Raw genomic sequence first — 27,573 nt, forward strand, 5'->3', positions numbered from 1 at the left:
CTTTGGAAGACTGTCTATTCAGTTCCTATGCCCATTATTAAATCAATTTATTTTTGGTTTTTGTTATTGGCTTGTATATGAGCTCTTTATATATTTTCAGTTTAACCTTTTATCAGATATATATATTATAAATATTTTCTCCCATTCCATAGGTTGCCTTCTAATTCTGTTGATTGTTTCTTTGGCTGCATAGAACCTTTTTAGTTTGATATAGCTCTGCTTATTTTTGCCTTTATGGCTTGTGTTTTTTGTGTAATATCTAAAAAACAATCATTATCATGACCTTAAAGGAGCATTTTCTTGATGTTTTCTTCTAGAATTTTTATAATTTTAGGTATTACATTTAAGTAGTAGGAACAGAACTACCTAAGTATTAAGGTAGACCATGACTGGGGTACCTGAGTGGCTAGGTTGGTTAAGCGTTAGACTCTTGATCTCAGCTCAGGTCATGGTCTCACAGTTTATGAGAACTAAGATTATGAACTGAGATCACATTTCATGCTGACAGCACAGAGCCTGCTTGGGATTCTCTCTTCCCTTTTACTTTTCTATCCCTCCCCTGCATGCACTCTTTCTCAAAATTAATAAATAAACATTAAAACAAAAGGTAGACCATGACTGACTAATTTTATATTTATGCATATAGTTGACAAGAGATGGCATTTGACTGCTGCATCTTAGAAACAAAGCTGTTTGTAAAGAGTTTGAACAAAACTTTAATTGAATTGATCTAGGAATATAACAGTCAATAATGTGGTCAATTTGAAGTTAAATCAGAGACATATTCAAATAAATGTGTTGTATATAAAACTTTCTGAATATTTTTTATTTAAAAATCTATTTTGTTTCCAAAAAGATTCTAAAAGAAAACCACTCTAAAAGTTCAGAGGATCTTCATATATTTGGAGCATAGTCAGATTCGTCTTATTACCTTTCCTAGATTCTAGAACGAATGAGATACACAATATATTGGACCAACTAAAATAATGAAATAAAGATCAAAAGGAATTAAAAAGCAGGATTATGGGGAAAGGTGAAATTAATTAACAAAAATTAAAGAACCTGGAATTGAGAAATTATTTAAGAGAAGTCTCCAGGCTGATTACAGAAATCTATGTAGGCAATGATATTCTTGATTTTCACCCAAGTCATTCTGACAGCATAAGCTGGTTATTAGATTATCAAGAAATAATTTCCTGATTATATTAATATTTAGCTGTACTGTAGAAATCTAAATAGGAGTAGCTTATTCTCTCCTGAATGTTATTTAAAAATCAGATTATGATAGCAGATATTTTTCACCAATTCCAAATAAACTAGATAATCTGCTGCTCACAAAAACTGAGGGAAAGAGAGGGATGCATTTACCCATACTGCCTGGGTATCTGCTGTCTTTTCATTTTACTATGAATTGAGATATTCAGTGTGAATATTTTAACCATTAATCTACTGGAGGACACTGCTTTTAAATTTATAGAAATTTAAAGTTGGAACTAAGTGAAACTGAAATACATACATATAAAATTATAATTATGTTTTTTGTCTCGGTGTTTAGATGAAGAACCTTTTCTAATTCTTGCTGATCATCATGAAATAAGGAAAATTAGCACTGATGGCTCCAACTACACACTTTTAAAACAGGTATGACATTCTCATGATGATTTCTTATTTAATATGTATACTCCAGATATGCATTAGCACTGTAAAAATATCTGACAATTGGAATTTATGAAGCACTTACTCATGGACACATGTATGTTTGTATATGATATTACCCTAAATTTTATTTTGTTTGATTATCAAGGGGATGTTCTGAACATATTACATCATACCATATCTAGGAATGTAAAAAATATAAGGTATAATTAATAGAAGGGTAAAACTATCTCAAGAATAGCTAGATTAAAGAAAGCATAAAATTATCTTTTAATGTATTTTGTGTGTTCCTTAAATTGATTTTTTCACCTTGGAAATTAAAAATTAATACCTTTTCCAGAATTTTAAGTTTTGGTTTATAGAACTAGAAAATAAAACAGGACTGGTGACCTCTAGCCTTTAAAATTTAGAATTAGTAAGGGGGCGAAAGTATAATTGTAATTGAGTCACGATTCAAAGGTTGTAAGGCATATATTTTTAGTTCTACCCTCTTTATCCGTCAGCCTGTCCACTTCAAGAGAATCTGGTTGGTCTCTTTTGATGTTGAGTCCTATTGTCAGAGTTTATTTATATATGTTATTTAAGATGATACATATGGTTTCCATTTTATGATAGGATGGAAAACTGTGAGTTGCTCACCTCAACTTTTTATTTCCCCCAGTCTGCAAGAGAAATAGCATAAATCAAATCATTAAAACTACAGTGATTACTACATGGAGTAGAGAAATCACATGCAGTTAGTTAATAGCATATATTTGGTTTTCAGGAGAAATAGCTTCTTTGGGAAGATTCAGTTTGTATCTGTTTGGCTGCAAATGTCTTTTTTCCCCAGACTGTACAGTAGTGACATAAATATGTGAAAGTACTGTCTACAACAAGCCAAAAATAAGGATATTTCTTGTTCTTGTAGTATGTTTATGCCAGTATTAGGCATAGACAAAGAAGGCCATTCATGTGGCAATTTTTCAGCAGCATAAAGAATACCTAAACTATTTTTGCCACCTCTTGATGGATTTCTCCATTGCTATTGTCAGTTTCAGTCATTTTTCTTATGAATTTAGTCTCATTTTAAGTGTAAATATTCATTAGCAACTGTGATATCGACTTGCCCTGACAGATTTTCCAGTTTTCTTCTAACTCACAGATTGAAAACGAAAATTTCACATGAAAATCCAGATTTCTGGTTACTCATGAAAATAAATAGGAAAGCATAGCAATGCTGATCTCACATCCTTGGATATCCACAATCCAAATTGTACAGCAGTTAACACTTTGACATAGAGGCCATGCTCTCCATTTCACTGGAGTCCTCAGACGTCCCATAGACTTACAACATGTCGACATGTTCATGAATGTCTGTGAAGTTTAGACTCTTGCTCTTGAGATTGGAGTGTGCCACCAACATTCACTGTATCATACTGCCTCTCTCTAATTGTGAACCCCACAGAGATTGGGAAATATATAAAATATTTCCATGTTGTTTATAGAGACTAAACAGAAATCTACTTAAAATATAAGAATTAGCTCTCTCTTTAAGAGATGAATAATGTGAAAGTAAATAACTCCAGGGAAAACAGTTTTAGTGTGTATAACTTGCTAAAATAGAAAAGTGTTTGCTGCCCAAATGTTTTTCTACATTATTTAATTTAATTCTTTTTTCTGTGCAATCTAATTTTAAGCTTATAATGAAATTAGAAAATGCTGAAAATTATCTTTATCTTTTGGAGTAGGTCTCCGTACCTCCTCTAAGCCTGTCTATACCTTCCAGGTTAGATACACCCATCCTTGTATGGTCTCTGGAGAAGGCACTTGCTTATTTTCTTTTACTAGATTGTTTTTGTTTGTTTTTTTATTTGTTTTTTTTTAAAGTTTGTTTGATTTTGAGAGAGAGAGAGAGAGAGAGAGAGCTTGAGCAGGGGAGGGGCAGAGAGAGAGGGAGACACAGAATCTGAAGCAGGCTCTAGGCTCTGTGCTGAAACCGTGATGTGGGGCTTGAACTTACAGACTGAGACCATGACCTGAGCTGAAGTCAGTCACTTAACCGCTGAGCCACCCAGGCACCCCTGTTTTTGTTTATTTGTTTAACTTCCTTTTAGACTACGCTATCATAAAGAGAGAAAGTTTTCTCTTTAGGACAGTCTGTTTTCAGGCTCAGCTGAACTAATAGCTAAAATAACAACAATATTTATTGACTTCACAGAAGACTGTAACAGAGCTTCAGTGACAACCCTTTGCTTTATTTTCCAACCCTGTGACTTAGGACATTTCTGCTGGTATCCCTTTTGTTGTTTTCATGGCTAATATGTTATCAGAGATTGTTTTTAATGGAGCGAAATGAGTTTTTCCTGTATGCATCATTTAAGTATTTCATATACCCAAACCACTTTAATGCACACTTTCAGATAACACTTTTTTCCCTCATGGTATCATTTTTGACTATTGCCAATCACTAGTACCTAAGTGGGGATGACTATCAGATAGTTTTCTCAGTGTGGTATTTATGAAAATGAAAAGGGAGGGAGGAAGATGAGGATGCTCATAAGGACTCTGAACATCTGTCTTTTGAAAGCATTTATTAATGTGACCACTGACTAAGGAAATAGACACTCAAAAAACTAGAGACAAGCCTTACATCCAGTTTTGCCTGCAGTCTGTTTGGAATATATCATTTCTGTCAGGGAAGATATTTTTAACTACATTTCATTATAGCATTATAGAAATTTTCAAGGAGTTCTAGGCAGTAGAAACATTTTTTTTCCCTCAGAGATTTCTGTCTACATGTGCAGAATGAAGTAGAAAACGGAAGTAATTATGTCTCCCTATTTTCTCTCAGTCAAAATAAGTGAAAAGACATCCTTGTCTTAAATTTGGGAGGATTTTTAGGTGTGTAAGTGATTAGGAAGAATGATTTACCCTAATATCTTGAATTTTATTCTCTTTGTTGTAGTCCGTATAATCTCGTGAAGGTTTACAGTGAAAAATTTTAATAACTGGTAGATTCTCTTTTTTTTACCCTGTGTATTCTAAAATGCAGTTGTAGGTAGGCTGGCTATAACTTAAATTCATATACTGCATACATAAAGAAAATGCACTTATACTTTAACAGCGTGGATTTTGGAAATGAAATGCATTAATCAAATATTTTATTAATTTACATGCATTTATCAAATAGCTTTCCAATATGTTATCCACTTCAATCCCTGCAGTGCCTTTTATTCCAGTAAAATTGTAAAGAGAAACAAAACACAATTTCCGAAATTAATCATGTTGAACCAAAGGGTTCAAATCTTCAGCTATAGAAATGAAAGAAGCAAATAGGATTTTGATGAAACCAATTTTCAGCTCTGAAACCACTGGAATGACTCTAGTGTTTAGACATTATTTTGACCATGCCCTTGGCTTTTTTAATGGTCCTTGCATATGATTCTGAGAAGAGAGAATTGCAAAGTTTTCTGTGGGGATTAAAGGGTAAAGCTGTAGAAAAATGACCAGCTTTGATAGATATGTCAGAACTCAGGGCTTTAATTGCTCTGCATTTATAGCTTTCATTTTTTATAGCCAAACTGCTAAATTTGGTATTGAATTTTCATTATCTAAATTGATTATTGTAAAAAAAAAAAAAAAAAAAAAAAAAAAGAATAGGATAATTCTGCCTTGATTGGGTAAATCTTCCCTGAAGTTAGTTACAGGATTCTTTCTACCTTTTCTCTATAAAGCTCTAATTCATCCATGTGAATTGCAGGTCATCACAGAACCCTAACCTATTTACCATATTCCTCTGGTGTTAAAAGCATTTGAATCGAAAGGATACTACAAACTACTCTTGAAGTGCATTTATTAAACTCTATAGAACTTGGACTGTACTCAATTTACATTTTAAAACTTTGATTGATTTTACATGGACAACTTCCTAGATCTGCATGCTGAAGTGCATTTAGTTAAGGAGTCCTCCAGGATTTAGCTTGTGAATTAGTATTTAACAAATCTTTAGAATCTGTGACTGAATTTTTTAAGCATTTAGAGTTGTTATTTTTGATTAGTAATGTGGGAAAGAAGTATACTTGTTTTTATTCATCTGGGTGTAGTGAGGAATTTACAGGGTCGTGTTTACCTGTGTCTCTTATTTACGACCAAAAGCATGCAGTTTCCAAGGGGTTAGGCTATTTCAGCTAACTTTATAATTTGGAGCTAAGGAAAGAGAGTGCTCATGTTAAGCCAAATAAAAGCATAAGATGTGAACCTGTGATTTTAATGCCATTACCACTAGAATTTGTCCCTGCTGTGAGAATGAAAAAAAAAAAATTGTATTTGCCAGAACCTTCTCATAATTGCTCCTACAACTAGGCCATCCTTAGTCTTGTAGATCATTGGAAAGAAAGAATATTATGAACAGTAATAATGTAGCCTGGGCCTGAGTCTTATGAAGGATTATACAAATCTAATGCAGGGTCATTTCTAATTCTCAACTGGGGGAGTAGATCTGGAAACTGAATTCATATGTGGTAATTGTCATCCTTCCTTCCCTCCTCCCCAAAACAAATAGTGCCAAACCACTGAAGGTGCTGAAGATGCTATTCCTTAACCTATAGGACTACAACTATTTATAAATGACCCCCAAAACAATTTTCGACTTAATTACAATTTTAGGATGAATATAGATAAGTAAGTTTACAACAGATATAAAGATATGGCGATGATATCTTATAGGGCTTTACCAAGTGTTGATAGTGTCATTTATTTTTAATTTGTCTTTCATTTTTTACTAAATTCTAGTTAATATATAGTATAATTTTAATTTCAGGGATAGAATTTAGTGATTTATCACTTAGATATAACATGCAGTGCTCAACATTAAGATGCCCTCCTGAATACCCATCACTCACTTAGCCCATCACCCTCCCACCTTCCCTCCATCATTTTTTAATCTATAATATTTATGTATTAATAGGCTATCTAAGCCTTAAAATGAGTTAACACAATTGAAATCCTGATCCAAGTTTTGTTAGTCCATTGTGGTAGTAAATCTATGAGCCTTAACAAAAGGTCAGCATTAAACTAACTCCTCAGCAATCGTTTGAATTATTCAACACCTAAGAAGATTCCCCGATCCTGATGTACAGTTGTTAAATCAAATCAGTCAAAAGGCACAACTATCAAACCAAAAAACTAGGCATCCAGAAATTCATCAGTTGAATTCGTGTTGTTTTGCTACCTATTAAAAAAGTGCATAACCATGAGTCTGAAGGCAGGTATATCATTATATATCCACGTAGGATAAAAACATGTTGGCCACTCAGTTCCTCTTTGGTCAAATACTCACCTAAGGTTATAACTTTTAAAATCTAATAAGGCCCTATATTGGCTATAGAGTCTCTGGAAGCAAGAAGAAAAAAACCCAACAACAATAAAAGGCAGCTAGTTTATGTTGTTGAGACAAAAGATTTTGGACAAATTAGTTTCTAAACCTTTTCTGACTTTGATCAGATGACTATCCAAGGCTGATCTTAAATCTTCTGTGATAATCTACTGTTCCAAATTTAGGTCTATGCTCTTTTCCAGTTACTTTACAGAACAGATAATAATGGCATTAAATTCATATTTATTTAACATTTACCTAAAGTGAGGACCACTTTATCTCCTTAAAAGCAGTTTGTTTCCCCACCCACAATACTGACTAATCTTTATAAGCATTCCAAAATTTTTGAGACCTACTTGGAAAATATTTTCAAATAAATTTTGCAACATCTTAAGTGTCTGGTATAGAGAAATGTAAAGATAAAATGCTTCTAAAAAGTATTGGTCACAAATGCTATTTATTGTAATAACAATAACTATTTAGGTTCAAAGTGAAATAGTGATTCTTACAAATTCCTGAAACATTTAAAAAGTAATGTCTACGGGCGCCTGGGTGGCTTAGTCGGTTGGGCGTCCGACTTTCGCTTAGGTCATGATCTCGTGGTTCGTGGGTTCGAGCCCCGCTTCGGGCTCTGTGCTGACTGCCAGCTCAGAGCCTGGAGCCTGTTTCAGAGTCTGTCACTCCCTCTCTCTCTGACCCTCCCTTTCGCTGTCTCTCTCTCTCTCTCTCCTAGAAATAAATAAAACATAAAAAATTTTTTTAAAGTAATTTCTATTAACTATTGTTCAACATTATCCTTTTTTTATTTTTAGGGATTAAACAATGTTATTGCTGTAGACTTTGATTACAGAGAAGAATTCATCTATTGGATTGATTCTAGCAGACCCAATGGCAGCCGCATAAATAGAATGTGTTTAAATGGAAGTGATATTAAGGTAACTAGATGTTACAATGATGGGATTATTGAGTATTTTATTGGCATAGCTGACTTGAATAGAAAATATTATTTGATGATAATGATACAACTTATAAAATGTATTCGGTGGGTTTGTATTTCACGTTTGTACAGTGCAAGTTAATACATACTTTAAATATGAAATATGAGGTTTTTTTAATCCATATGTTTCATTATAACACTATTACTTGCAATAAAATAAAAATCAAATTGAGTAAATAAAATTCGGAACCTTATTCACAGCCTTAGAAAAATGAGGGATTCTTTCAGCTTGAATGATAAGTGCTTGAGTTTCAATTGTGTTGACTTATAAAAAGAGAAAGTTGAGTCTGAGAATTTATAATTGAAAAAATTAATTACCAGACTGTAGATAGAAATTATAGCACTATTAAAATTAACCTCTGATAGATGGAAACAATTAAATGCATTTGTGTAAAATCATGAAAGTTTTGATTAGACAGTATCATAATTAAATACATGTCACATTGTAGATATGAGCTACTTAGCTACTTTTCTGTGTTATCTTGAGTTTTAAAATAAAATTACTTGCATTGTATATATGCAATAAAATATATTATAAAGACACTTAAATTCAAGTACTATAGAACCCATCAATTACTTTAACATTTTGTAACCATCTATAATATTATAGAGAAAGTTTTAGTGGGAGCAATCAATTTCAAAAATATTAATAAAATCTTGAACGGTGTATATTCAGGGTGATAGCAACCATTAGGTTGGGCTCAGATAAATGGAATGACTGTATTTATGTATAAACTTTCTGTATTTATGTATAAATTGATAGTTAATAAATAAAATATCAGTATATGAAATAGAAAAAAGAAGCATTTTTTTCTTTTTAATTCTTTGAAAATTTATATAAAAACTATAAAACTAACATTACCCAAACTTGACTATATTTTATACATTTAAAATTTTAGTTACCTTTATGTTTTTAGAGTATATTTTAATATTTTTAAAGGATTAACTATCTAATGTCTTGCCACTACTAACCTATTACTACAGTGTTGTAACACATGGTCACAAACAAATCTTTTTTCCTATTGGGATTACTAATTCACTGATTTTATGATTAGTGATTTTCTAATTCACTAATTCACTGATGACGGTATAAATTGTCAGCCATGCCAGTTTTTAAAATTGGAATTTGGGTGAAAGAAGAAAATATATCTTGCAACTGAATACAGTAGATTGATATCATTAGTTGCTGAAAATGCTCATATTGTCATATGTATATATGTCTTCAGTACTGATAACATTAGTGAAAGGATAAACATAAAGTTTCATTATTGTTTTATTTCCTCCAGTTATGTATCTGTTGACTTCTGTACAGCTCCAAGTTTCAGTTTCTCATTTAACAGAATCCTAAAAGCAATGAGGACTCAGAAATAGCAATCATAGGGGCACCTGGGTGGCTCAGTCGGTTAAGCGTCCAACTTTGGCTCAGTTCATGATATCACGGTTTGTGGGTTTGAGCCCCGAGTTGGGCTCTGTGCTGACAGCTAGTTCAGAGCCTGAAGCCTTTTTCAGATTCTCTATCTCCCTCTCTCTGATCACCCCCTTTTCATGCTGTCTCTCTCTCAGAAATAAATTTTAAAAAAAAACATTAAAAAATTAAAAAAGGAAATAGCAATCATATAGACTGAGAATCTTTGTTTAATTATATGCATCAGTATATTTTTACATGCAAAGCTTATATTTTTATCATAATTGATATTTATATGGGTTAGAATCAAGCATAACATTTGTATGAATTTTACTTCCTTTGGTTAGGTTACAGTAGATTATGTTCTCATGTGTACTTTTGTCTTCTCTTGTTGTAAATAATTTAATTAAAGCTAAAGCAGGTGGGAGAGTGAAGAATGCCGTTGGTATCTTCCCAAAACCTGTTAAAGATAAATAATATCAATAATTCTGTGTGTATGTGTCTGTATGTGATAGAAATTTTGCCCCCAGTTTTTAGAAGACAAGTATAACAAAAATGTGATCAACAACTCTGCAGCTGTCCAACATGTTTTCATTTTGATGCTTACTTCTTAAATCTATATGTAATTTTCAGGGGCTTGATTACAGATTAGGTAATCTCTCACATCACAAAAAAGTAATTTTATTAGGGTAAATCTGTTCTATGTTTTATGCTTATCTAAATTGCATTTTTAGTGTTTAAATAGCATTCTATAATCTCTGTAAAAATCAAGAAGCAATTACTCAGTTCTTACTCTTGGCATGTATTTACATTGTTAACTTTTTAAATTCTTATTTTGTTAGGTAGTACATAACACAGCTGTCCCCAACGCACTTGCTGTTGATTGGATTGGAAAAAACCTCTATTGGTCTGACACAGAAAAAAGGATCATTGAAGTATCCAAGCTCAATGGCTTATACCCTACTATACTTGTTAGCAAAAGGCTGAAGTTCCCCAGGGACCTGTCTTTAGATCCTCGAGCTGGGTTTGTAACATTGAGAATCTTAAAGATTGAAACTGTGGGTTACATTCAATGTGGTAAATCTCATTCTGTAGATTTTAACATGAAAACCGATATAAAGTATAATGTGTAGAAAATCTTATTGAAAAGTCAAAAATAGAAATATGATTCTCACAATGAAAGAAAAATATTTGAAATGATGAGATCTCACAGCAAGTATTTTCGAAAGTTTTAAAAAACCATTTTTCTGACTAATCTACAAATATATCAGAATTATTAAAACATACAGATTTCTTGAATTTATTGCCTTTAAATCTTGGAGGAAAGGCAACAATTGTGGTAGTCACAAATATGGATGAGGTAATTCCTGTACCACTTGTGGACAAGAGACATAAGTAAATAGTAAGTGTGGAGAATAAATTACTAGGTGCATTATCTATGCACTCAAAAAGGATAGCACAGTAGAAATACTGAGAAAGAGTCATGTTGGAGCTGTGTGTCATTTGCATTTCATTGTGAGAAAGGAGAACAAGTCTTTGTAAGGATTTAAGATAGCAGGCTGGGGATGGATGAACACACAGTAAGGTGTCAGAGTTTAGGTGTCAAAGTTAGGTGTATGGATGCCACAGTTCTATGGATTATGACCATTATCATCCAGAAGGCATGCCTTTTCTTCTTTTTTTCTTTTTCTGCACTTATAATTTAGAGTGATTATATACTCCAAAATGATCTCTGTAGAAGTTCAACCTATTCAATATGCTTGTTGAAATAACAAATTTTGAGAAAATTTGATTTTTGAAAATAGGACACATTCACAGTAACAAGTATTATAACTGTAGTGCTCTAAATTTTCTGCTTTACAAATTAATTTTATTTAATATTTTCATGAAATCACTGCTCTTATCATACCATATTCAACAGTTAGACTTTGCTTCTTGCTAATAGGTTATATCTCTGTTTTTTGGTCTCTTATGTTTATACTTGTCAATGTGATCATATCAGTGTATGTTTTATAGCTTAATTTTAAACACTTTGGGTAGCACCAGTACCTAATAGGAGAAGCCTTGTACTGTAAATACTTTTCTATTTCCAAGGTAATGTGCAACTTTTAACTTTTTGCTGTATAATTATGTAAGCATTTTATTACCTTTTAAAGTATTTTCTTTACTGTAGCAACAGGAAATTCAGGAGTTTCAATTCCATTTTAATTGAAACAGAGTCACAAGAGAGTCTATTTTTAATAATGTTTCAGGAAATAATGACCAGATGTACTAAGTTTGACTATTATCATCATTCATTCATAAGAATGTGAATATTTTAATTCCTTCAGTATTTTATCAGGAGATAATTATTTTTGCATGTTCAAACCATTGTCCTTGTCTTCAAAATCAATATGGCTGACTTGGCTTCTCACTTCATACTCTTCAGGATGCTTCATATTAAACAAACATACATTACCTGGAGGTCATAATAGTCTTATGGAATTTGCTAGTTATAAAACAAAATTTGTCCTAGTCTAGTGAACACAGCCAAGTCTAGCTTTAGGTTTTCTTTCTCCCGCTTACAGGTATTATTACCCTGTAAACTAAAAGCAGCCTTAAGTTGTCATTAACATAAACCCATCCATCAAAAGTGTCAGTTAAAGCGGTGAATTACTAAATTATTGTAAATGTTATGAAAGACTCCATTGATTTCAATTTGGATATTTTATTATGATATGGATATGCCATATTATAACAAAAAGTAACGGATAAAACCTATTTTTACATAAAATTTAATGACACCCTTTTGTTCATGCTGTTTTTCTTATTCTCTAAAGTGAGACAATAGGACCACTTGGATTTTGGTTTTTATGAAATTAGCTCTGGGGTGAAAATTAGTTCTAGGGTCTAAAATATTGTATAATTCTGCTTAAAAACATATGAGCTTAAATTGGAAGATTATGTAATAAAAATGCCCTTGAATCTTTTCACATCAGAATAACATTGCAATTTATAATATAATGTTTATATATAATGTTTTGAATTTGCCAATGCTACTGGCCCCTGTTTCTTGGAGAAGTGTGATTTCTGTCCTGATATTTATTGAGGGGTAAGGACAGGGTTTGTTTAAAGGAGGGTAAAGATCCCTGACTAATGTAGTGAAGCAACTCATGATCCTGCTGTCTGTGAGTTCGAGCCCCGTGATGGCCTCTGTGCTGGCAGCTCAGAGCCTGGAGCCTGCTTTGGATTCTGTGTCTTCTTCTCTTTCTGCTCCTCCCCCATTCGTCCCTCTTTCTCTCTCTCAAAAATAAATAAACATTAGTTTTTTAAAAAAATAATAGTGTCACAGTTGTCACAATATCAATTTGGATATGGTAGTTACTAAGTATGTATGGTAAAGAAGATACAAATAGACCAATCATCTTCCTGGTTGTTATATTTAAATTCAGCTGAGATCCAATGATCCTAATCATTCCGTTGTCTTGTTTCGTTTGAGAATTACTGTTCTAATTTATCGTAAGTTTGGGGCAATTACTATTATTTACAACTATATTAAGAGTTGTAATTTATGTAGAATATATATATATATGTATATATATACATTCATATGCATATATATATTTTAAAGTTGGATAGAAAATATAATGTTAAAGCCATACTGAGGATTATTTTACCTTCTTTGGATGATTAACATATTATTTCATTAATTACATAGCAAAAGACCATTATGATCACAATAAAGTAAATGTGTGATATGACTAGTTAACAGAAAATTAATGTACCCATTCATTTATTCAACTCATAATTCTTTAGCATTTAGTATACATCTGGCACTGCTCAAGGTAGGAGTATAAAAATAAAAGGCACAATCCTGTATCCAAGCATTTCACGGTTTAGTGGGTAGGTAGATGAGTAAATGATTACAATACAATGCAGTCTTTTAAGTTTATAAAAATAGAGGGGAAAAAAGAAAATAGAAAATGTTTTTACCTCACCTAAAATCTGAGAAGTTTCCTGGATAAGACTAGTTGAGTAAGAATTAGCCAGTGATGCAGTGCACTTCAGAGCAGGAGGTATTTCAGGCCAAAAAAATAAGCTCACTGGGAAAGCAAAGAGGACTGGCTTTAAAGAACTCATGATTGGAACAAATTAAGTATATAGAATTGTGGAACTTTGATGCCAATCCATTTTAAAGAGCACAAAAGAGCTAGAAATCAAAATACAGCACAACACAACAATAACAACAAGAAAAAAAACAAACCTTACAAGACTGTGGGCTCATGCAAACAGATAAAGAGAAGATTTCTCTAGAATATGAGGAATACAGGAAAGGGGCAGAGACAGGAAAGGGTGGTGATCAGTTTGTAAACCTATTGAGGTTGGAGTTCCCATGTAATAATAATGATAATGAAGAGAACTAACCACTTCTCTAGCATTCTGTGAATTTGAAAACTGTCTCTTAATTTTATCTTTTTCGATGCTTGTACTGTTTTCTTTCATTTTAATGGTAAGTCTTTTTACAAAATTTTATTTTTTTAAATTTTAGAATGTTTATTTTTTGAGAGAGAGAGAGCAAGAGAGACCGAGCATGAGTGGGAGAGGAGCAAAGAGGGAGCAAGACACAGAATCCAAAACAGGCTCCAGGCTCTGAGTTGTTAGCACAGGGCCCAACACAGGGCTCCAACTTATGAACTGTGAGATCATGACTTGAGCTGAAGTCAAATGCTTAAGTGACTGCACCACCCAGGCATTCCTTTTTTACAAAATTTTAAATGTAGATATGAGTTTTTTTGGAAATAAAATCATTACCAGCATGCTTTATTAAGTATATTTTCATTTGGATTCCCTCTCTCTCTCTCTGTCTCTCTCTCTCTCTCTCTCTCTCTCTCTCTGTCTTTGTGGCTTTTGTTTATTTTTAAGAGAGACAGAGAGTAGAGGAGGGGCAGAGAGAGAGGAGACAGAAGATCGAAGCGGGCTCTGTGCTGACAGCAGAGAGCCAAATGTGGGACTCAAACTCAGGAACCATGAGATCATAACCTGAGCCAAAATCAGAAGCTTAACCAACTGGATTCCTTTTCTAATAGTCTGTGAAAATCTATTGAAGAATTGTTGTATGTAACTCAGTATTCGTATCCATTATTGCCAGTATGGGTACTGATAGTGCAAATAAATTTGGAAAGGACACATTTTATGTTTCTGTATCTTGCCTCATGTCATTCTTCTTCCTAGAATGCCCTTCTGATTTTTCCTTTAGTTGGAATAACTTTCTGTTTTTTCAACAACAGCAGAAAATATCAGTTCCTATGTGAAACTTTTTCCAGTTCTGCCTAAGAGCCCCACATACTGAACACATTCCATTATATGATGTCAAAAATGCAAGATGGTGATGGCTTGATCCTTTTTTGGTGCCTACCACAGAGACTGTTAAATTCACTGCAGAAGGAAATAATAATGGGCAACTGGATGTACATAGTGAATAGGGTTATAGCTACAGGGACATGGTACCTGCACCATTGCCCAAACCAATACATCAGTATGTAAATAACCTGCACGTTTCAAGGACAAGAGTCATAAGGGAACTTTTATTGTAAAGGACTGAAAGATACACCAGCAATGAAAACTCAGTTTCTGATTTCTGTGGGGAAACAGAAATATTTTATTAAAATAGACAGCCACATTAAAAAAAGTCCTTTCCCTGACAATTTTTAAACCTATATTCCCATATTTAGTCAAAATGTACAGGAGAAGAATATCAAAAATTAATTTTACGTTTTAAATCAGAAATAATTGCAGTTGAAAGAAACGTCTCTGAGTATATGCCCTGAATTTGGGGAAAAATAGCGAAAACTGAGAGTAGACTTCTATTTTAATTTGTTTTAAAGAAATGTAGTGTATTTCATTAAACTATAAAAGACGCCCTCAGGAACCACAGAAGTCTGTTGTTATGGTTACCGCTGGCATTGTTGTCTATGTTCACACTTTGTTATAACTTACAGAGTAGGTATTATTTGGGGCTGAGGTTTTCTGATGTGATCTTAGGTAAACATTACAGATTATATGGGTGAAACTTAGAACTCCCTTTTGATATTTTCACAGAAGTTTTCATTTTTCAGCTTTAATTATTTATAACAGGTTTTGTACTTAGGTAGTTTTTAAGAAGTTGAATTTCAGATGTTAAAATTACCAGCATACTAGTACAGACTTATTGAAAAAGCTTGGAAAAAAAGTATAGTAATGGGGCTTAAATATGGAAAAGGAAATGAAATTTAGGTATCAGAAGGTAGTAACCCATAAGAAGAGAGAAATCCTGTGTCTATGAAGACTCATTTATGCCTGAATAGAGTTAAACTATACTTTTCTTCAATGCAATAGAATATTTTCATAATATTCTTTTGGTTGATGAGTACTTAAATAAACAAATCATGTAACAACACACAAAATCCAGACAAATCATGTAATACTATACACACAATCCGGATGCAACAGGTAACCTATTAACCAAATACAATAACCTATTAGATAAAACAAATATATATAGAAAGAGTATACATATATGTGATATATATTACATATCTAGTACAGATGAAGAATAATAGTTAATATTCTCTAAATACTACATGCTTATCAGTGTTCTAAATCTGTTCCCTATAATGAGGAGATTCTATTATTATTCTTTTCAACATGTGAGTAAATACAGGCTCCAGGAGGCTAATTAAAGTGTTCAGATTCACATAGCTAGTAATAGGTGGACCTGAAATTTGAACCCAATTAATCTGTTTCTAGAACTCATTTCCTTAGGACTCTACATCATGCTGCTTAGAGAAAAAGATAGTCTATAAATCTAGAGACCCTTGTTCCAACCTTATCATAATAGACTATGACAACACACATAATCTAATACAGTCTCAGTTTATCAGTAAAATGAGGGTATTAGGCTACATCATGCTTAAGATCTGTTACAGCATTAAAATTGTCAATTAGGTTATACTGTGTCCTAAAATCTGAAAGAGATAAAATTATTTTTATAAGGTAGCTATGAAGATAAGATTTATGTTCAGAGAATTATTAGTGAGCACAAGATTTCTTCAATGCTTTCTTCCATCTAGGTAAAATTATTATTCCCTCTTTTGTGCCTCCATACTAAAGCAGTTTTATCATAATACTTTTTTTCATTTGTTTTGCATCTACCTCTATTGTATTCACTGAAAGGTTTTTAAAGACAAAAATCATATCTATTTATCTCTGTGTTCTAGCTCTAAGAAGTATCTGGTACATAATATGGCTTCAACAAATTATTGTTTCAAAATATGTTCTCAATCTACTTAAGAATGGTTCAGGGGCTGGGGTGCCTGGGTAGCTTAGTCAATGGAGCATCTGACTCTTGATTTTGGCTCAGGTCATGATCCCAGGGTTGTGGAATTGAGCCCTGTGTAGGGCCGTGTGCTGAGTGTGGAACCTACTTAGGCTTCCTTTTCCCTCGCTTTCACTCAAAAATAAATAAATAAATAAATAAATAAATAAATAAATAAAAGGCTCTTGAGCTTATTAGAGTTGTTACACCAGCTTACTTATTGAGATAGTTTCTCTGATCTATATGAGGCCTGAAAATCTACGTCATTAGTACTTTGAGGGTTACTATGTTCACAATATGTATGCTGTTCAATTACACATGAAATTAAAAAAAAAAAAAAGTAATTCTGTAGGACAGAAAGGGCTAAAGTTTTCCCAAAGTTTGTTTCCTCTGAACTATCCTAGGAAAATAAATGTTATCACCCAAGACTGTGTTATAAAGGGACATTGTAGTTCCCCTTGGGAGAATCACTATGTCAGATTAAAGCATATTAAAGCCTCTCACAATAAAAAAAGATGATGCTTACTTTGTTAAACAAAGCGTTTCACAGTCTTGTAACCTATCTTGAAAAATGTGAACTAACATTGATCAGGGAAGAATTTGTGGATAATGGAAGGGCAAAGTGAAGTATGTCTGAATGAGAAGATCTGTATAATTGAAGAGGAAGGAGGAGGGCCATTGATTTCATGGGAACACAGAAGTGAAAATGTGGGACAGTAAATACTCCAACTAGAGCTGAATGGACACATTTTCTAAATATAATTTTTTAATTTTTATTTATTTTGAGAGAGAGTGCAAGCAGGGGAGGGGCAGAGAGAGAGAAAGAGAGAATCTCAAGCAGGCTCCACACTGTCAGCATAGAGCCCAGTGCACGACCTGAACTCATGAATCGTGAGATCATGACCTGAGCCAAACTCTAGAGTCACATGCTTAACCATGTGAGCCACCCAGATTCCCCAGAACAGACACATGTTTTTTAATGGTGGGGAGTAATTGGGAGAAGTATGTTTGTGCCTAATAAAGGAGAGTTTGAATGACAGGGACAGGATTTTAGGATGAAAACTGTTAGAGAGCTTTGTGGGAATGATGTAGCAGATGTTATATACTCCATGAAATTTGCTCTTCCTGTTCTTGGTATCTTGGTTCAAGGTGGTTAAGACTAGCCAAAAAAAAAAAAAATTGAGATTACAAATAAAATTTTTAAATTGCTATTATATGGAGGTCTGACCATTTGGAATTCATAATTTACTTAATGATTTCAAAATCATTGTTATTCATATCCAGTAGTTTGCAATAATTTGTTGATAGCATTTGATGGAGTAAATGTCTTTGGTTTGTTTGTTTTTTGCTGTTTTTGTTTTCTACTTTGGGTATGCTTTTAATTACAATAAAAGCACGTGTAGATAGCTAAATAGAAATATGAACACAATTTAGCCAAATTTGGCTTTTTAATGTTCTTTTTAATGTTACAGAAGTTATTGAAATACTGCTTTAAGTTTTTATTTGCTTATATTCAGTTCTCAAAAATATTGTGGTTGTATAGAAGCCCAAATATATTTGGTCATATCTAACATGGTTGAGAGAAGCTGGCATATGATATCATCTATTAGGAAAAAAAATTGCTGTGTTAGTGTTCCCAAGATTCAGAGTCAGTAAGGCGAGGAGGATTGTTCTGATCTCAATGAGATAAACTGTATTTACAGTTTTACTTCTTTCTGATTCAGTTTCTTCTCTTTTATATATACTGCCATTATCTCCAGCAAGACAGCAAGGTACACCTCCATAAATTTACTAGAAATAAGCATATTGTGTGTTTTTCTAGACACATTACGTTTGCTAACATATGTTTGCTTTCTAAATAAAAATACAATAATTCAATATTTAAACAACTTAAAATAGTTCAAGATTTGGGCAGTACATTTAATCTATTTCTGAAAGGCTTTATATCTATTATTATTTGATGATTTGAGATTCTCAAATTTGTGCAGAACTACATAGACATACATAAGCTTTGGATAGTAATTCCAGTATTGTCTCATGCAAACTTGATTGTTGTATTTCTAGACTCAAATTTGCTTTTTAAATTCTCATTCTCAAAGACCTCTGAGTCTCTGCTCGTAAATCTACCGTTTGTTTAGTCCTTACCAGATAGACACATATTTTTCATTTTAACTACAATGCTTAATTAAGACTCTTAATGATATTTTGGCTAGTAAAGAACTTTTAAGATATCTTTATAATCCACTATCCCATGCTTTTATACAGAACCCTCAAAAATGATTGTCAGCACAAAAATGCACATATTTCTTACAATGATTATTTATGTTAGCCCAGTATCTGATAAATGGTTTTCCCTCAAAACTGTTATTTATTTATAGTGTGTGGTTAAAATGTCTAAACATAATTACCACTGTCAGAATGTATGAGAAAAAACTTTTCTTTAAGAAAAAATTGATTTTAAGGGATACAGAAATGCTGATGCATAGGAGCACATGTACCCCAATGTTCATAGCAGCACTCTCCACAATAGCTAAAACATGGAAAGAGCCTAAGTGTCCATCAACAGATGAATGGATCAAGAAGATGTGGTTTATCTATACCATGGAATACTACATGGCAATGAGAAACAATGAAATCTGGCCATGTGTAGCAACATGGATGGACCTTGAGGGTGTTATGCTGAGCGAAATAAGTCAGGCAGAGAAGGACAAATATCATATGTTTGCACGTATAGGAGGATTAGGAGGAACTTGACGGAGGAACAAGGGGGAGAAGAAGGGCGGAAATGGTGGGGGAAAGGGAGAGAAGCAAACCATGAGAGACTCTTGAATGCTGACAAAAACTGAGGACTGATGGATGTGGGGGGAGGGGTGGATGGGCATGGAGGAGGACACTTGCGGGGATGAGCACTGAGTGTTATGTGGAAACTAATTTGACAATAAACTATTAAAAAAAAAAAAGAAAAAATTGATTTTAAACTAAATATTCCAGTTATAAGCCATATGAAATAATTTTCATACCACGTTTATTTAGTTATACATATTTTTGAAATTTGAAGAATTAATTGCCAATGGTTCTATACTTACTAGAAAGAAAATAATAGATCTGGGGAAACTAATTGGGTAGTAAGTTTCAGTTTTAGTGTTGGAATATGCAAAGGACATAAGAAATCCTCTAACTCAAGTCTTGAATTACACAGAGAAGGAAACATATTCAAAAAATAAAGTGAATTGGGGCGCCTGGGTGGCTTAGTCGGTTGGGCATCCGACTTTCGCTCAGGTCATGATCTCGCGGTTCGTGGGTTCGAGCCCCGCATCGGGCTCTGTGCTGACAGCTCAGAGCCTGGAGCCTATTTCAGAGTCTGTATCTCCCTCTCTCTCTGACCCTCCCCTGCTCACTCTGTCTCTCTCTCTCTCTCCTAGAAATAAATAAAAATATTTAAAAAAATAAAGTGAATTTTTCTACTATGATACAAAATGTTTTAATTAAATAGAAATTTCTCAGTAATCCCTGTTACTTATACATTATTTAAGTATTATGGGGTGCAATATTTATGTTTAACTCAATTAGTTTTAGTGGCAATATAATTTTCTTCCTTTTATTTTTTTCTACTGTCTGAAATACCTTACTCTAGAATTTCCAATAACATGATTGAAATCAGTGCTGTCCAATAGAACTTTCTGTGGCGATGGACATGCTCCACCCAACATATGATTGGGTATGGTAGCCACCCAACATATGATTATTGAGCACTTGACATGTGGCTAGTGTGACTGAGGAACAATCCAGTTTACTTAATTTTATAGGATTTTTATTAATTTAAATATAGAGTCATAATCAGCTAAAGGCTACCACACTGAGCCATGCAAATTCAGACAAATATACTTCTCCATAAATCATTTTGAAATTTTCACTGGATATGAGCCAAAAGAAAAAATATATGTGTCTAGATAGTTTTATTTCTTCAACATTACAGATGCAGTTTGAAGGCTTGCCTCTGTTAGTTTTAGAGATCTCTAGTTTGTTAACACTTGTAGATATATGTTATATAGTCTACATATATGGGTTTGTGTGCTAAAGGAAACATGTTTAAAGTTATATAGATAGTTTAAAGTGTGCTATATGTTTAACAAAAATAATAAGAAAAGCTTGCATTAATGTATGCTTCTTAGAAGTTACAATTCATAGAGATACCAAGAATTAATTTGGAAATAGGTGACTAAAAAGTAAAATATTGTGTGATGTTTTACTCCCTGAGTGTCTGTAAACAAAATGGCTATTGATTTTTTTTTCCCCTAGGTATTTGTATTGGATTGACTGCTGTGAGTATCCTCACATCGGCCGTGTTGGAATGGATGGAACCAATCAGAGTGTTGTCATAGAAACCAAGATTTCTAGACCTATGGCACTAACAATAGATTATGTCAACCATAGACTCTACTGGGCTGATGAAAATCATATTGAGTTTAGCAACATGGATGGATCTCATAGACACAAAGGTTGGTCCAGTAGCACAAATGACCCAGTATTTTACCAGTGCATACATTATTCATTTAAAATATATACACATTTATATGTATTCATTATATATAATTTCTGTCATTAAATTAATTTTATAATTTGATTGCATGATTATGTTCCTATATGACAATATTGGTAAATAAGAATTAGGTATATTTATTCAAAACTTCTGTAATCATGTATAAAAATCATATTGACAGTATTCTCTTCAATTGTATCTTTCTAAGTAGTTTTCATAGTAAATGAACAATATTTTTCTTAGTTAATATATACATGCATCTTGATTGAATTGAGACAGAAGGTTATTTGTTTGTAAATGTAGATTATTATTGCAATCTGGTAGGGGTAGTTGTTTTAAAAATGCCAAGTAAGAGTATAGTTCTCGAAAGACAGTGAAGTAATAGCATTTAAAAGTTATCAATTATACTGCATACATGATCAAATTTATTGTTATCTAATCAACAATGGCCACTAAAGTTAACATGGAAAACAGCTTTCAAATTATAGTAACATTCAGGAAATTATTTGAGTATGAATGAACATAAAATTCTACAGATACTTTACTTTTCTTTTTTTTATAACCCTGAGTAGATTAAAAAATTAAATATAAAGGAAATGAATGAAGCAATTCAATATGAGAGAAGTAACACTGGAATTAGAGATGAGGCAGAAGTCTCAGAGAAAAATAGCTGAGGATGAGGGGATTCCTAAGTGCAATGAAGAAGGGCATGATGATGAAGACAAGGTGACAGGGATATAACAGAAACCACAAATGATTTCAATGAACACTCAAAATACTTTAAGTGTTTAAAGATGAGACTTTTCCCAGAATGAAGAAGATAAATGGCTTTTATTGAAGGCTTTTTATTATCTTTATTGACCTAACATCACCTTTGTTATTAGGTGTTTTATCTTCAAATAGTAAAAGCACAGGTTTCACAGAGAGGTCCAGAAGAAAGCCCACGCATTAGCATGGTTTAGCTTATCAAGGTGCTTTCTTCTTTCTTCCCTAGCAGTAAGCTTAGAACAAAACCCTGGGCAAAGGGAAATAGGGGGAGATGGTAAGAGAGGATTATTGATAATCTTATTGCCAGATGAGGCCGTGCAAGTGTGTGCCAGTATGCATTCCTGAGAAGGATGAAGCCACGGAGTTAAAAAGTAAATGAGCAAAAATAAAGGAGATATAAGTCACTGAAGTCACACCACTTAATTGTTTTGCCTATGTCCTTCTCAGTTGATGTTTAAACAAATATATTATTCTATCGTTGCTGACAGCAAGCTTTTAGAGGTGCTTTTATAACGGTAAGAACATTGATATCACAAGTGTAGTTGGATGAGTCACTTATTTAGGTGTTGGCAATCCAATTACAGAGATAAAGAAACTCATCAGGATGCAATTTGAGTGAAGAATTATTTAAAGATGACTTTAGGATTTTAATTACAGCAGAGGTAATGTTGACAAATCAAAATCACACTTAGCATTCAGCAGTTATATCTTCTCCAAAGAATCAATAATGAAATGTTCTGCAACATTCTTAGATGATATAATTGAAAGTTTTATTGTGGCAATCAGTATCTTCCCCATGTAACTAGGAACTCGTCTATTTTAGCATCTATATAAAACTCTAGGTGGTTGTGAATATATCACTTTCTGCTAAAAATGGGCACTGTACAGTAACATTTAAACAAGTTTTGGTCAGATAAGTGAATACTGAAAATACAAATTTTGGCACCAAAGTTTTGCCTGTTTGCATTGGAGACTTTGTATTTGAACACAAATTGTAGTTAAAGGTGTTATCTATTAGAAACTACTGACTCCACCCCCTATTCAGTATTTAGAAATGATGTCAGATATGTGGGTGACTAATGCTTTGAAAACTTAATACAGAATTAAATGTGTATAAATGAAGTGTCTTTCAATTATGGTACTGTTGGTGACTTTGGGTAGAGGGACATTACAGCAGAGCGAAATAGCACTAAATTTAGTAGAGTAAAATATTTGGCTGAAAGATACCCAGGTATGATATTATTAATATTTTAAAATTTGATTTTGAAAATACCTGGAAGCTCCAGGGGGAGAAAAAGAAAGTAAAAGAGTTGCCATCAGAAGTATTCTCCTGAATGCTTCCTCAGAAAGACTAATGAAAAATTCATTAAGCATCTTATCAGGCATATGCCAATAACTGAATGTAAGCCAACAATTACCTAGTAGTTACTAATGAGGTACTCATTGTAGGCAGCCTAAATTATGCCAACTCCACAGTCAGTGAAAAAAGAGCCATTCACTTGCCATGTTTGTGAAGGGGAGTAGCGGTTTTCTTCTTCACGTGCTTTCCTGGTAAAGACATAGAGAGTGCTGTGGTTTCTCGATTGTGTATTTGGAGGTGGAAAATGAGACTTGACATCAGTGTAACTTCCCCATTAGTTTGGTCACTGATCCCCTTTTTTTTCTCTTAACCAGACTAGTGCTATTGTTCTCATCTACTCTGCTTAGAAAGTGGGACCAAAGCTTTTCAAGAGCGGGATATGCCAGTCATGACAAAGTAATTTCAGAATATGAGGGATATATAAGAAATTTTAGGATTTTGGCTTCTGTTTGATAAGCCAAATCTTAATAGTGGAGAAAAATTAAACCCTGACAGTTTTTTCTGCTCCAAACATATTCTGATTTAACCATTCAATAATTTCATAAGTAAAACATTAGTTATTACTTGTCTAGCCTACGAAATTCTAAAAATTCAGAATTCTTTGCCCTAAACAATAGATCAGATTACCTCCATGGTACATGTGACTTACAGTTTGCTTAAGAATTTCTATCCATCTTTCTCTATTATCTCCTCTACCCCAACCCACCTTCCTACCTAGTCTGTATACCACATTGCAAAATTAAACAAACAAATAAGCAGTCAGTTTGCCAGATTGGGCACATCTAGATGCGATCTTAGCCTTATGAACCTCTTCCTAATGCCGTTGAATATCATTTTTTTTGGTTTTTACTATAATAATTATATAATGATATGATTTAATAAAATGATGCCATAGAATATATATGTTACTGGATGACTGAGTCAGACAGTTTATGTTAAATCCAATTTTCGTTAGTTCTTCTTTTTTTTTAGTTTCTTGATTTCTTTCCTTTAGATCTGCTCATTCATTCATTCGTTCATTCATGTATTCATTCAGCAAGTGCTGATGTCTCTTTCTATACCATGCCTTATGCTAGACCCTCAAGTTACAAAGATGAATAAATTTGTGTTTTTACAATACCTATAGTAATAGAAAAGCTGATATGCAAGCAAAAACATAGATTGGGATTAGAGGAATCTCAAATATTTTGAAAATGCATGGCGTAGTAGGAGAGCTCTTGCTGAAGTAGGGAATCTTTGAGAAATGTTAGAGATTGGATCAAGTTCTCCATATGGGGAAATGTATAAAGGATTCTTCACGCAGAGGGAACAGCACGTGCAAAGATGTAATAGAGTCTTGAAGCAGCATGGGGTTTATACAACTTGGCTAGGACTAGAAGTTGTATAAGAGGGAGATAATGTCACTAGATGAACATGAGTAAATATGGGCCAGATTGTGACAGGCCTTGTAAGCTAAGTAATTTGGAATTTATTCCCTAGGTCATAGGGAGCCATTGATGGTGTTTAGTTGAAAGAGTGTTGTCATTAGACTTGACAACAGCATGGAAAATGAAAGACCCTAGAAAGGCAACCAATTTAAAGGCTGTTAAAATATTTTAGAAGAAAATATTTGAAGTGATTATAGCTGTGGGAATGGGGATAAAGTTTTATGTTCAAAAGTTAATTGGATTAAAAAAATGGGAGAGAGATGCATCTGTAAGCCTAAAATAGTAAAAATATTGGTGGTCAAGGTACAGATATTAAGTGAACATTTTATATTAGCATGCACTTACCTAGGGAAAACAACCTTCTAATTTGATGACTTATTAGTATCACATATAATAGTATATCTTACAAGGAATTTATTAAGTACCAAACTAAGCATAACTCAGAGATTTTTTTTTGAAAAATTCTGTTTTGATGAGAAGTAGGTTAACTTTAACAAAAGGGGCAGGGCGCCTGGGTGGCTTAGTCGGGGTTAAGCGTCCGACTTTCGCTTAGGTCATGATCTCGCGGTTCGTGGGTTCGAGCCCCGCGTCGGGCTCTGTGCTGACTGCCAGCTCAGAGCCTGGAGCCTGTTTCAGTCTGTGACTCCCTCTCTCTCTGACCCTCCCCTGCTCACACTGTCTCTCTCTCTCTCCTATAAATAAATAAAACATTAAAAAAAAAAAACTTTAACAAAAGGGTCAGCATAAGAGGAATTCTAAGGATGTGATTAAACAAGCTTTAATGCATTTTTCCCTGAAAAGCATTTCAGAACACCTGATAATTTATCTGGAAGAAAGATTGGAAGTGAATGACTCTTTCTCCTCTTACTTTTGCTTGAAATATAAAATATGTCCAGTGAAAGATTAGGCAACTTTAGAATATTCTTTTATGTTGAATTGCTTAGTTTTAAAATGTATAAGTGTCTTTATATAAAAATAAAATATTCTAAATATATAAATAATAATATTCTAGTAGGTATTTGTGTTCAGGACTGATTCCTACCAGTCTCAAAGTGCAACAGGGCTTTGATTTTGGATGAGAAGTAATAAACCTTTGAGACACCTGGGTGGCTTAGTCTTTTAAGCGTCTGACTTTGGCTCAGGTCATGATCTTGCGGTTTGTGGGTTCAAGCCCTGCGTCAGCAGCTGTGTGAGCAGAGAGCCTGGAGCCTGCTTCAGATTCTGTGTCTCCTTCTCTCTCTACCCCTCCCTTACTCATGCCCTGTCTCTCAAAAATAAATAAAATGTTAAAAAAATTAAAAAATGTACACCCTGCTTTAGTGAGACGTTTAGTGGGACATTATACTATAGTCTCTTATTTCCACACTTATTGTATCTCCTGCCTATACTTTTAGATCTTATTTGGAAATTTGTGCTGTAGAATTTCTGAAACGTGACCAAAGTAAAGATCTTTTGTCATTGATTTCATGCACTTTAAAAAGTAACAGTCTTCTCTGAATGAACTATCTGTGAAATAGGTTATATAATATCTCCTGAGAAAAAGTTTTTGTGATAACTTTGCACACCTGCCTTAACCCAGAGATTTTGTTTTCCATTTAAGGAAAAGAAAATTAAAATCCACAAAATTCTAGTCATTAGTACAAAATTTCATTCTGACTGCTTGTATCAAACTCCATGACATCAGATTTCATTTTCCTCCTCTTCTGCTACAGGTGCCATTGAAGTTGAGATACCTTAGAGAGGTAGCTATTTTCTTGACAAAAAGGCTGAAAGTAGTTTGTGATCAGAACTAACAATAGGGTGAGCTAAGAAAAAGATATGTTTGACTGTGAATCTTTCAATTTATTTGTTCAAATAAATAAAATTAACTTTTCCTAGTAAATTTTTATCAAAATACTCTTCTTTATATCCAAGAATGATTTAACCTGTGTAAATTCAGTTGGTCATGTACATATTTTATTCAGCATACTGGAAAAATATATACTCATAACTGCTAATTTCTCTGAAGAGTAATCGCTGGGTACAATTCCAAACTACAGTTTATCACTGAACTGTCTTTTAGTCTTCAGACAGATTGCTTAAAATTTCATGCAATTATGTTGACTATGGCTCTTCATTTGTTTCTATACTCCTTGACCTGAAGATCCTCACATTGAAGTGTCAGTATTGTAGTCCGCCTCAATTGTTTGTGTATTGCTCTGAGAATCCAGTTGTGTTATGAGGGGCAGTTCTGTCTTTAGATTTAAAAATCCAAATCATAATCCATGCAGTGATCACCTAATTAATGTTGGGAAAGGAATCTAGGTCTCAGCACGCTGCTGCTGAAATAGCATAAATATATATATATGAAGGATTTTGTTCTGAGAAAATGAAAAACTGGAAAAAACAGTGGGAGCATGTTGTGCTCATATATTTTGAAACTCAAAGCTTTTGCATTTGGGTCTTTAGAATATTTAAATATACACTGAAACTAAAAAAGAGAGGGAATCTAATAAACACCACTCTCCAATTTTACAATAGAGTGTTTCTTTCTTGGTAGGATATTTCATTTTAGTACTTTTGGGAAAAAAAAAAAAACCTCTATCATTCACAGTCCATTACAAACAGTAGACTTCACAGGCTATTTTATGCCAACGGTGTTGATGTGCTGCTGTTTACAATACAATAAAAGTTAATGGAAGGGAGCAAAATACAATTCAGTTACTATAAAAATGTTCCTGAAACAGTAAAA

The 27,573-nt window shown here is 33.3% G+C and overlaps 1 protein-coding gene across 1 annotated transcript in view; it reads left to right on the plus strand.

Annotated features, from left to right (window-relative positions):
• Window positions 1-27,573, plus strand: part of LRP1B (LDL receptor related protein 1B) — a 1,854,983-nt gene that overhangs the window by 1,599,516 nt on the left and 227,894 nt on the right. The window contains exons 57-60 of the mRNA XM_077767810.1: window positions 1,556-1,641; window positions 7,825-7,947; window positions 10,257-10,438; window positions 21,047-21,246. Coding sequence (XP_077623936.1) covers window positions 1,556-1,641; window positions 7,825-7,947; window positions 10,257-10,438; window positions 21,047-21,246 — 591 coding nt within the window. The remainder of the gene's footprint in view (window positions 1-1,555; window positions 1,642-7,824; window positions 7,948-10,256; window positions 10,439-21,046; window positions 21,247-27,573) is intronic.

This window comes from Crocuta crocuta, unplaced genomic scaffold (genome assembly GCF_008692635.1).
Source record: "Crocuta crocuta isolate KB4526 unplaced genomic scaffold, BGI_CrCroc_1.0 scaffold154, whole genome shotgun sequence".
NCBI lineage: Eukaryota > Metazoa > Chordata > Mammalia > Carnivora > Hyaenidae > Crocuta > Crocuta crocuta.